The sequence below is a fragment of the Anthonomus grandis genome, chromosome 3, assembly GCF_022605725.1.
Source record: "Anthonomus grandis grandis chromosome 3, icAntGran1.3, whole genome shotgun sequence".
Classification (NCBI taxonomy): domain Eukaryota; kingdom Metazoa; phylum Arthropoda; class Insecta; order Coleoptera; family Curculionidae; genus Anthonomus; species Anthonomus grandis.
In genome coordinates this window covers 238,429-250,901 of record NC_065548.1, presented here as the reverse complement: position 1 = coordinate 250,901, position 12,473 = coordinate 238,429, and the positions used below count along the sequence as shown (strand labels likewise).

Sequence of the window (12,473 nt, the reverse complement as noted above, 5' to 3'; positions counted from 1 at the left end):
GGAAGACATCTATATCTATTTACCAAAATGATAGTAGGTGTTTTCACATTATAATAGTAAACGGATGCCATTATTTGTACACAAGCTAATACCAAGCGCTGAAAAATTCATCCCTTATGCAGAGGCTCAAAGCCTTCATATTTTCTAACATTTTGAGAATCTATTCGTATATAAAAAAATATACAGAGAGCTCGTAAATGTTGAGCACATCCCCCATGTAGGCCCCTTATGTGCTCGATGTCCAAACCTATCTTTTTGTAAATAATTACCAATGTGACAACAGCGCCGTCATTATATGTCAAAGATATGACATATGTCATTTTATGACTTTATAGGTTAGGTTATTTTTGGGGGTTATTTTTTGTGTCAAAAAATCAATAATTACATCATATTATCATAATAGAAGCCCAAAAAATTGGAAAGGATGTCCCTATTTTGTATTTCCCGATTATGCTGTAACGCGATTAAACCAGCGCAAACCCGGAGCTTTGTCCTAAGCGCCTCCAAGGCAGCCGAGAGCGATTGGGTGCCTCAGGAGAAGGAAACTCATACGGGACAGGTATTCTTTTTGTGCCTTTACGTACTAGCAAAAAATCATTTTTATCATAGGAATACAAAAAAATATTGGAAGTATACTAAAAAACAAAATTGGCAACATTTTTTCGTGTAGCTCATATGCTATCATTGATTATCGAGTATCTCATTGAGAGTTCTGGGGCCTATACTTTTTCTTCTTTATATAAATGATTTTTATCATTCTTGATGTTCAGGGAAAATTTACTCTATTTGCATACTTCTCTGACATGATGCCAACACAGACTGTTATCTGTATCTTCAGGCTGTAAATCTTTGATTTGAGTCAATTCCCTGTCACTAAATCCTCAAAAAACAAAATGAATGTAGGTTAAGTTTGTTCTTGACTATGTGTCTATTACTAAATCTCTAGTAGTTCTTAATCACAGCACCGAACATAAACTAGAATCTTGTTCTTTATACTGTGATCAGAGTCATGAATAGAAGACATATTTGAGGATTATATACTGGGTAGTTGCAAAAAACTAAGCTATAAACAGCTATTTGATCTATTTGTCAATGACCTTAAAAATTGCATAAAACAATGTGAATTTTTCATTTTTGCTAATGATCTTAAATTATTTTTTGATAATTTTGAATGATATAGATCTGGATTTAGATAGTTTGTCTAATTGGGGTAAGTCTAACCTGTTAGATCTTAACATTGATAAGTGTTTCAAAATTTCCTTTAATAAAGAGAACAAGGAGATTTTATCATTTTATTCAATAGATCGTCACTTTCTACAAAATAAAGAACAAGCCAAGGATTCGGAAATACTCTTTGATACTCAATTAAATGAATAGGTATGTCAATCAATTAGCAGTTAAGCCACAGTGGATGATAGGATTTCATTTGAGGATTTGCAAGGATCTTTCACTGGAAGTGGGTAAATCAGAGTATGTCGGGAGATCACAACTGAATATGGTTCATTATAACATAACTATTCTCTTATTTTAAATGAATTGAATTTAATTATTCTAGATAAAAAAGGGATTTTATATGACACTTTATCAATTAAATGTTCCAATTTCTTCCAGCACTCTAATTCATTAATCAATCTCTTACGAAGATGATACATAAGGGGTGCTACATCTATTAAGCCTTCTTAAACTTATTAAACTCTTGTCTGGCAAAACTTATTAATTTTTCAAGCAGTAGACTCTTTTGAATACTGGAATCTACATTTTTGAGTTTTATTATAGATGGTATCCATACTGTATAAACTTTTTTGAAAAATGCATGTTTCATTTTTGTATTCTATTTTTTAGTTTGATGTCTCTATAATTTTATATTAAATAATTAGTTTAAGTACTTTAGATTTGTTTCTATAATAAAGCATATGATTAGGAAACATTTGACTTTTTTTGGAATTTATTTTAAATAGAAATGGAATCCAAACGACTACCGACTCTCACGGTTCGTTGATCGACCAAAACATGTGAATCCAAACTTTTCCATGAAGTTAATTTCCGAAGTGGAGCCGAAACAGGAAAAGGACAGGGTTGTATATTGTGATGGAGGAAGTGGTCCCACTGGACATCCCAGAGTTTATATTAACTTGGTATGTGGTCCTTTAAATGCCTTTATAAGATTTCTAATTGGGGTTTGTGTTTTAGGATAAACCAGGAAATCACACTTGTGGCTATTGTGGATTAAGGTTTTACAAAGACGATCATCATTAATATTACTTGAATTGTAAATGCTTTGTAGTTACTATAATATATGTATACCAGGAATAATTGTTATTCATTTAAATAAAATATGTTAATAAACTTTCAGTTGATTTAATGACCTGATCTTAGCACATCTTGTGCAGCCAGTCAAAGCTATATTAATTAAAAAATGTATGTGTTGGTATTACAGGTGCATACGTCAACTTTCTTATAGTAATATATTGGAAAATTGACATTATTATCACACAGTTTGTTTCTGAAAATGTTAATGTAAATATAAATTTTTATTGAAATTCTAGAAGGAATTAATTAGGTGGATTTACTTTCGAATAATACGCGCCTATGATGGCCAACTCGAGGTTCAGTGACCGGTCGTTCGTTGGCTAGTTTTCCTTCTCATTTTATTTCAATAACGAAGGCATGCTCTCTCTCCGTCTCTTCTTCGATTCAACTTTTATTCTTGTCGGTCAAGAAGGATGGTCACCGCATCTTTAACTCGTCACTATAGACGAATTTTATTTATTTGCTTCTCAGTTGAACTTCCAAATTTATGCTTCTATATCGTAACCATCACCGTTAAAAGTATGATGGCACAGGTTCAGGATTTTCGGTTTAAAAAAAAATCAGATTTAAATTGTAAATGTGGACTATGGTATGGTGGTTATTACAACGCATTATATTTTCTAAAATAAAAAAGTAAAAAGAGCTGGACAGCTACTGTTGACAGATATTTTTTAATTAACTTCAAAATCTAAGCTATTTATGTTAAAAAGTGGTTTAATGTCCTATAAATTATATAGCTGATTTTGATAAATTGTCAAACTTAATCTTGGACAATTTGGATCAGCTGCTACTCTAACTCGGCAACACCAAATGAGGTGCAATCTATCCATATAGAGTCTTTAGAGTATCCTAAAAATCAATAAAAACAACTCTTTGGCCACTTGAAATCAAGATATTCAGTTGTCAATAAGAAACAAATTATTTTGCTTCTTCCAGGTACTCCAGTGAGAAAAATATCAATATCTTGATTTCTAGTGTAGGGATTTTAATAATTTTTTTAGTAGTTGCTTGACGAGTCCTTGGAGTATCCTGGAAATCAATAATTACAACATTAAGTCACTAGAAATCAAGATATTCAGTTGTCAATAAGAGACAAATTATTATGCTTCTTCCAGGCACTCCTGTAAGAAAAATGTCAATATCTTGATTTTTACTGTATGGATTTCATTGATTTTTTTAATAGCTGCTTAAAAATCCCTATAGGGGTATTCTATAGAAATCAATAATTATTACAACATTTTAGTCACTATGAATCAAGATATTCAGTTGCCAATAACAAATTATTTAATTCCCTCTAGGCACTCCAGTGAGAAAAATAGTCCAGCAATAGCTTTTGACGTATATTACTTTTAAGAGTAAGAATTTAAAAGTGAACCACTGATATGGTCTTGAATGAATTGAATTGTCGAAACAGTGGGCTCCCAAGGTATATAGTTATGCATATAGGTCTCCTAATGGACCCGTCATACCCCACCGGGGGTTACCAGAGTCCAACGGCCTTAGAGAAACCGATAAGGCTCTCTTAGGTAGTACTTAAAGTCATTTGGTACACTGAAAGTGTTGAAACATGTACAAATTTTCAACATTTTATTTGCACTGGATTTTGAATTATGAGCATTTTGTCAATTTTTTTTTGAAAAAATAATAATTTTTTTCAAAAATTTTTTTTCTTCACATCTTGTTTAAATTTTGAAAAATGCCAAAATAGGTGTCCAATGAAATCATCCAGAGAACTCGTGTACAAATTTTCAACATTTTATTTGTACTGGATTTTGAATTATGAGCATTTTGTCAATTTTTTTTTGAAAAAATAATAATTTTTTTCAAAAATTTTTTTTCTTAACCTCTAGTTTAAATTTTGAAAAATGCCAAAATAGGTGTCTAATGAAATCATCCAGAGAACTCGTGTACAAATTTTCAACATTTTATTTGTACTGGATTTTGAATTATGAGCATTTTGTCAATTTTTTTTTGAAAAAATAATAAATTTTTTCAAAAATTTTTTTTTCTTCACATCTTGTTTAAATTTTGAAAAATGCTGAAATAGGTGTCCAATGAAATTGTCCAGAGAATTCGTGTACAAATTTTCAACATTTTATTTGTACTGGATTTTGAATTATGAGCATTTTGTCAATTTTTTTTTGAAAAAATAATAATTTTTTTCAAAAATTTTTTTTCTTAACATCTTGTTTAAATTTTGAAAAATGCTGAAATAGGTGTCCAATGAAATCGTCCAGAGAACTCGTGTACAAATTTTCAACATTTTATTTGCACTGGATTTTGAATTATGAGCATTTTGTCAATTTTTTTTTGAAAAAATAATAATTTTTTTCAAAAATTTTTTTTCTTCACATCTTGTTTAAATTTTGAAAAATGCCAAAATAGGTGTCCAATGAAATCATCCAGAGAACTCGTGTACAAATTTTCAACATTTTATTTGTACTGGATTTTGAATTATGAGCATTTTGTCAATTTTTTTTTGAAAAAATAATAATTTTTTTCAAAAATTTTTTTTCTTAACCTCTAGTTTAAATTTTGAAAAATGCCAAAATAGGTGTCTAATGAAATCATCCAGAGAACTCGTGTACAAATTTTCAACATTTTATTTGTACTGGATTTTGAATTATGAGCATTTTGTCAATTTTTTTTTGAAAAAATAATAAATTTTTTCAAAAATTTTTTTTTCTTCACATCTTGTTTAAATTTTGAAAAATGCTGAAATAGGTGTCCAATGAAATTGTCCAGAGAATTCGTGTACAAATTTTCAACATTTTATTTGTACTGGATTTTGAATTATGAGCATTTTGTCAATTTTTTTTTGAAAAAATAATAATTTTTTTCAAAAATTTTTTTTCTTAACATCTTGTTTAAATTTTGAAAAATGCTGAAATAGGTGTCCAATGAAATCGTCCAGAGAACTCGTGTACAAATTTTCAACATTTTATTTGCACTGGATTTTGAATTATGAGCATTTTGTCAATTTTTTTTTGAAAAAATAATAATTTTTTCAAAAATTTTTTTTCTTAACATCTTGTTTAAATTTTGAAAAATGAATGCTGAAATAGGTGTCCAATGAAATCGTCCAGAGAACTCGTGTACAAATTTTCAACATTTTATTTGCACTGGATTTTGAATTATAATCATTTTGTCAATTTTTTTTTGAAAAAATAATAATTTTTTTCAAAAATTTTTTTTCTTCACATCTTGTTTAAATTTTGAAAAATGCCAAAATAGGTGTCCAATGAAATCATCCAGAGAACTCGTGTACAAATTTTCAACATTTTATTTGCACTGGATTTTGAATTATGAGCATTTTGTAATTTTTTTTTGAAAAAATAATAATTTTTTTCAAAAATTTTTTTTCTTCACATCTTGTTTAAATTTTGAAAAATGCTGAAATAGGTGTCCAATGAAATTGTCCAGAGAACTCGTGTACAAATTTTCAACATTTTATTCGGACTGAATTTTGAATTATGAGCATTTTGTCAATTTTTTTTTGAAAAAATAATAATTTTTTTCAAAAATTTTTTTTCTTCACATCTTGTTTAAATTTTGAAAAATGCCGAAATAGGTGTCCAATAAAATTGTCCAGAGAACTCGTGTACAAATTTTCAACATTTTATTCGGACTGGATTTTGAATTATGAGCATTTTGTCAATTTTTTTTTGAAAAAATAATAATTTTTTTGACGCACCATCGGCATTTCTGGTTCTCCGCAATACCGATAGTATGGAAATGGCTTCTTAAGTGCCAGTGCCCGGTTAAAAGTCACTAGCCGAATTTCGCGTCTTTTTAGACGTAGTAGATTTTTGGTGAGACAGGCAGAGGGCCCACCTATGTGCGCTTTGGCCTGTCTCATACCAGGGGACTCAGTCCATCTTCGGTGGGTCCACTTGTCCAGCAGACCCTTCATTAACGCGACCGCAACGCATTTGGCTATACCAACTAAGGGTTCCGGCCCCATCGGCACATTCGCGGATCCCAGTCTGGCAAGAGAGTCCGCTTCCTCATTGCAACCTGCACCAGTTTTTTCAGGACTTTTATGCACTCTAGTACAAGCTTGGAGCATACCTTTGCGGCCGTGATAGCCTTAATGGCAGCTTTGCTGTCCGAGCATATTGATACGACTGTATTGCGGTGTCCGCAGCTTAGGATTTTCTGTCCGCATTTTAATACAGCGAATACTTCGGCCTGGAAGACAGTGGCGTGCTCCCCCAGCGAGTAGGCCCTACTGGTATGTGGGATCCCACCACAAAGCCCTGATCCAGCTCTGTTATTCATTCTGGAGCCATCTGTGTAGCAGATGGTCCCCCTATTTAGCAATGCAGGTCTGTTGGAATGCTGCCACTCCTCTTTACCTGCAATGTGCGTCACGAATGCCTCGCAGTCCAGAGTCACTGGAGCCATGCAGTCACTGCCCATCAGAAGGAGAGGACATTCCTGTATGGCCCGTGACCAAATTTTTGCGTGACCGGTCTCGCCAGCACGTAGTTCGCCGAGGACGTATAGCCTGTACGCAGTCCTCATTGCCTCGAATTGCACATCGAGGTCCAGAGGCGGAAGACTCAGCAGAGCCTCGAGCGCTCTAGTTGGCGCCGTCCACATGGAACCCGTTATGCTGAGACATGCAAGACGTTGGACTCTGTCCAGTTGAGTACGAATTTTTGCTTTCTCCGTACATGGCCACCAAACGATAGTCCTCCCTGCGGGCAACCCCTAGCCGCCAACGTTTCGACAATCTCGTTGTTGAGCTGGGTAGATACATGACCTTTCGAGAGCATGATCCAGCTAACCAAACAGGGTTCTGAGCCGCGGCTCTCGAGTGCTTGGCAGATTAATGCGAAAGGGGTGTTGTCGAACGCCCCTTCAGTGTCTAAAAAAGATATGGTCTTATTATAAGTGTTTTGAACAATAAATTAAAATGCAAATCGCATACTCCTTATGTTACTATTTGTAATAAAATATGTATATTGGGCCGTTGATAAATAAATAAATAAAAAGTCTATTTTCTTATAAGAAGGACTGTGTCAAATGAGCTATGCAACTATATATCGCATTTTATTGCGCCTTTCGTTTATTAATGAGTACCTATAAAAACAGTTTCCAACGCCATTTAAATAATTTTTTTTTCAATATTATACTAGTTATATAGACCCACGCCATTTGCAATTAAAATGTCGTAAATCGAATAATTAAACACGATTGTATGTAAAAAAAAAATAATTTTGAATTTTGACCTGGACCTGTAAGGTCGCACCATTTTAATAATACCTACCTATTTACCATAATGGTGACGGTTATAGACTTGAAAAAAACTTGTTATATTAATAAAGTCTGCCGGTATTTTCGTTTCAATTATATAGGACTTAACATGCATTGGAAACGTTTTTTAAACGTAACAAAATTTAATTTCTTATTCGGTCTTGATAATAATTATAAAACTCGTTCGTTGCACTTTATTTGGCGGAGAAAGTATCTTATAACTGATGCCAATAAAACCTTTAAACAACCAATAATTAAACTTTTTTTTTCAAAAAGTGCGCGTATTAAATATGTTTAAGTGGGTAGCGGGAAATTGATTGATTTAAATTTATTATTTTTAATTAATGAGCCTTTCCTGGGGACCTTAAATCAAGTAAGACATTCATTCAATCTGTTTTCATTCCTAATGATTATCAATTATAAAAAATGTGTCCTATTATAGTAACACCGAAATTTTAAATAAATATTTAAAAATTTTTTTTTTATTCTTCTCTTAGCTTCTTCTATTTCAGGACTTTGTCAGAAAAAGACCTAATTCGCTTAATTTAGAGTTTATCTACCTGAATTCGTTTTTTTGTTGAAGTTGAAATATACCTAAATATGTTTGTAGATATAGAAAGTCACATTTTTACCTACGATAGCATTATACAATATTAATGATGTAGAGCATTTCTTCTTTTGCTTGCCATAGGCGGAATATTCTTTGGTAACTTCATTGGTTATAGACATTTGTACCAATTACCAATTTATAAAATTTTTGCTGTTTTGATTATTAAATTGATTGATTATTAATATTTAAGGTATTCCTAGATATATCAAAACTTGTTCTTTCAACCAAACCAGATCAGATCTAGAAACATTTGTAGATGTCCTTATGTGGCTAAAATAATACTTACTAAAATAATAATTATAGGTGCATGTTTAGGCCTGATGATGCCCAGATAGGAGCGAAATACGTGTAGCTTTTTAAAGATTTTAACAATTATATATATATATATATATATATATATATATATATATATATATATACATTAAACATATATATATATATATATATATATATATATATATATATATATATATATATGTTTAATGGGACCCTGACTTAGAGTTTTTATTTTTGTTACGTTTTTTGTGTAGTCTCTTGGAGAAAGAATGGATGTTATGTTTCTATATAAATTATCTAGCCTACAATATATTTTTGCAACATATCAATATAAAGATCTAATATATAATAATACAAAATTAATCTGAGAACTGCAGGCCGATTTATCGTTAATTATCCTGTTCAAAGGGGGCGAATACTCTTGACAAAGTGGCTTATGTATGCTGACTCTTCTTTTGAACTCAGAAGAGTACAGTGTTACAATTTACAAATTATGGAAACTCGATCGGACGAAAACTAAATCCAATCTGCTCTTTTCATAAAGTACAAAACAAACATAGTTAATTCAGTAATTGATTTAATTTATTCAGTGCGTAAAAATACTTTTGGTCTTGAATTGTTAGTAACTGATTCTAAGTACGGACATGTCCCTGTGTTTTTTTGTGAATAGTAGGGTTTCTCATCTCTATAAGATATACATTTATTAATAATTAGCATTTGCATAAATGTAGTAAAAGTAAAATAACGTAATAACGGCACATTTTCTTTGTCTGACTTAATTGTAAATCATTAAGTATTTCGGTTTCATCTATTATTTGTTGTGAAGATCCTAGATACGATACCACCCTTATTTATACCATTGGATATCCAATGGAGAGTGAAACGACACACTTTTGGATGTCCATTTGAAATCAACTATGTGGACAGTGAGAAATGTTCTAAATTTTATTAAAATTAAAAAATCATACATCTATAGTGGATAAATACAATTTATTCTTTGTTAACTTTCATACTTTGCACCTCGGAGTCATTTTCGTATGCTGGCTTCCTATTATTTCTAATTTGAAATTTAAAGACATAAAAGCGATATAACAAAATGTTTAATGTTTTTTAATAAAAAGAAAACTTTACTTTTAAGTTATTTAAACAAAAAAAAATAAACATTTGAATTGTTATTTGACAATAATTGAGCCAATTTCATGGACACCTTTTAATTTCTACAAGACTGACTGACAAACTTTAACGTTTTTCATCACATAATTATAAAAAAATAATTCTAGAAAAATTAGTCTTTTTTTTTTCAAAATCTTTACTTTCTTCAGGTATTGCATTCAAGGCTCAGGCTAATTTTAGTTTTATTATTACAACAATTCTCAAGATAATACTACTGCTGGAACAAAGTGTTTTTTTTTAGAGAAACAGATGTATTTAAAGTATTGATACCTGGGATACTCTAATCGCTTCTCATGTAATTTTTGAAAAAATAATCAAAATCCATGCAATAAAAATCAAAATATTGACATTTTCCTCACAGAGTGCTACAGTTTGTCTCTTATTGGCAACTCAATATCTTGATTTCTAGTAGATAAAATGTTGTAATTATTTATTTCTAAGATACTCCAAGGGCTTTTTAAATAACCACTGAAACTATTATTGAAATCCATACACTTAAATTCAAGATAATAATATTTCTCTCACAGGAGTGCCTGGAAGAAATTAAAGAATTTGTCTCTTATTGACAACTAAATATATTGATTTCTAGTAGCTAAAATTATGTATTTAGTGATTTTTAGAATACTTCAAAAGCACTTTAAGCAACTATTAAATCATACACTACGAATCAAGATATTAATATTTTTTTCACTGGAGTGCCTGGAAGAAAAAAAAATTGTCTCTTATTGGCAAATAAATATCTTGATTTCTAGTGACTAAAATATTGTAATTATTAATTATTAGGATACTTCAAAGGCACTTTAAGTAACTATTAAAAAAATTATTAAAATTGATATACTAGAAATCAAGATGTTGATATTTTTCTCACAGGAGTGCCTGGAAAAAAATCACTCTATCTAACACGTCTGCATAAATTAAAATCAGATTTTAGTGATTTTTGCATTTTCCCCATATTACATTAAATTAAAAAAAAATCTGCGCATTTAAGCTTAATAAACTGCCTGGAAAAATCAGTTGAATTAACTAAATATTGGAAAAAGTCTAGAAAAACAAGAAAACTCATCGCAACTCATGAACTTGCAATTAACGATTTTTTAGGCAGTTGTAAGTACTTTTTTATTTTCTTCAACCGCTTGGAAGAAATCAAAATATCGTTAAAATGCCTAAAAAGATTCTAAAAATTTATTTCTAAATTTCTATTAATTTTGAAAATGTCTGAAAGAGTAAAAAAAATTAATTTTACAAAGTTTTATATTTGTTTGTTTATTCCTGTCTGCAAGGACCTTCAAATGCCTGGAAGAACAGAACAAGTTATATTTTCAATATAGATCAGAACATATTTTTCCAGGCAGTTGAGGTCATTCATCTGTTTATTTATAACTTGATATGGTCTGAAGTAACTATAAAAATTAAATAAAAAAAAAGTTTTCAGGCAGTTCAGTTCCTATGTATTTATTTTTCTTTTAATTGGATAAATCTAAACGATCCTTCAAATCCGTTGAATTTTGAAAATATTTAAGAAATATTCATAGGCAATTAACGTATTTCATTCCTGTTAGGAAAACCTTATATCCCCTTGGGCTTCTACCTCATTTTCTTATTTTAAACTAACCCTGAACCATAATCTCTATATTGCATTAAACAACTGGATTTTTTGACTAGATGTATGAGTTCAATCATTTGATTTTAAAATTAATGTGGGGCTACTTTCCCACCCCGGGGTAACTTGCACACCACGTGTATTTTTGTTTACTTTTTTTTTAGGTTATGTTATTTTGTGTTTTTTTTGTAACAACAAGTAAATATAGTATAAAAATGGTTCGTACGTACAAAAAAACTCCGGGAGCAAGAAATTACCGGAATTACTCAGAGAACGCCTTGCGCCAAGCGGTAGATGCAGTAGATGCGGGTATGTCGAGGAAATTAGCAGCCGAAACTTTCAAAGTAGAACGGACTACGTTAGGTCGAAGACTTCTTGGTGCACACTCGAAATCAGTTGGTCGTCCAAAGGTTTTAAGTGATCAAGAGGAGGCTCTCATTTCAAAGACATTGGGTGTTGTAGCAAATTGGGGATTTCCTCTCACAAAAGTTGATATTCGTGACGTAATAAAAAAAATTCTTGGACAAACAAGGAAAAAATGTTCGAATATTCAACTGGACCTGATTTCTTACAATTATTTATAAAAAGGAACCATTTAAGCGTTAGAATGGCTTCAAACATAAAGAGATCCAGAGCATCAGTGGATCGTAATGAAGTTTTAAATTTCTTTAATAAAGCATTGTGCCCATCATTTTTACGCAGACGACATGCAGTTATATTATTCATTTTTACCAGGAGATTTTAAAATGGCTGAGTTTAAAATTAATCAGGATTTACAAGCTGTTTGTGATGTTTCTTCAAAGCATTTATTAAAATTAAATCCTTCGAAGTCATCTATAATATTCATAGGTAATCGAACTAATGTAAATAATATTTTAAATGGTATAAACATTAAATTGGGGGACGAAAGAATTCCAGTTGTTGACAAATGTAAGAGTTTGGGCCTTATAGTAGATAATAATATTCGTTTTAAACATCACGTGTCTAATATTCTTAAAAAGGCATATCTTGCTTTGAAATTAATTTATTTGCATAGACACTATTTAAGTAAAGATATTAAGAAGCTTTTATGTGATTCATTGGTCCTTTCACAATGTAATTACTGTGATGTAGTGTATGGCTGGTGTCTTGATTATGAGGATAGGGGTAGACTGCAAAAGCTCCGAAACTCTTGCATTCGACTAATATTTGACATTCGCAGGAGAAACCGCATTTCCCATAAACTTGACGAACTTGGATGGC

The 12,473-nt window shown here is 30.9% G+C and overlaps 1 protein-coding gene across 1 annotated transcript; it reads left to right on the top strand.

The window, feature by feature from the left end:
- The first annotated feature begins 344 nt into the window (after positions 1-344).
- On the top strand, positions 345-2,347 carry LOC126734150 (probable NADH dehydrogenase [ubiquinone] iron-sulfur protein 6, mitochondrial). Its single transcript, XM_050437680.1, has 3 exons — positions 345-559; positions 1,959-2,135; positions 2,191-2,347. The coding sequence occupies exons 1-3, from the start codon at positions 425-427 to the stop codon at positions 2,254-2,256; spliced, it is 378 nt and encodes a 125-aa protein (XP_050293637.1). The 5' UTR covers positions 345-424; the 3' UTR covers positions 2,257-2,347.
- Positions 2,348-12,473: the final 10,126 nt, after the last annotated feature.

Bases quoted from the DNA above. Each gene is read 5' to 3' on its own strand.
- LOC126734150 (XM_050437680.1), top strand. From the start codon at position 425: ATGTCCCTATTTTGTATTTCCCGATTATGCTGTAACGCGATTAAACCA. The intron at 560-1,958 runs GTATTCTTTTTG...TATTTTAAATAG, and splicing joins AGGAAACTCATACGGGACAG to AAATGGAATCCAAACGACTA. The intron at 2,136-2,190 runs GTATGTGGTCCT...TTTGTGTTTTAG, and splicing joins CCAGAGTTTATATTAACTTG to GATAAACCAGGAAATCACAC.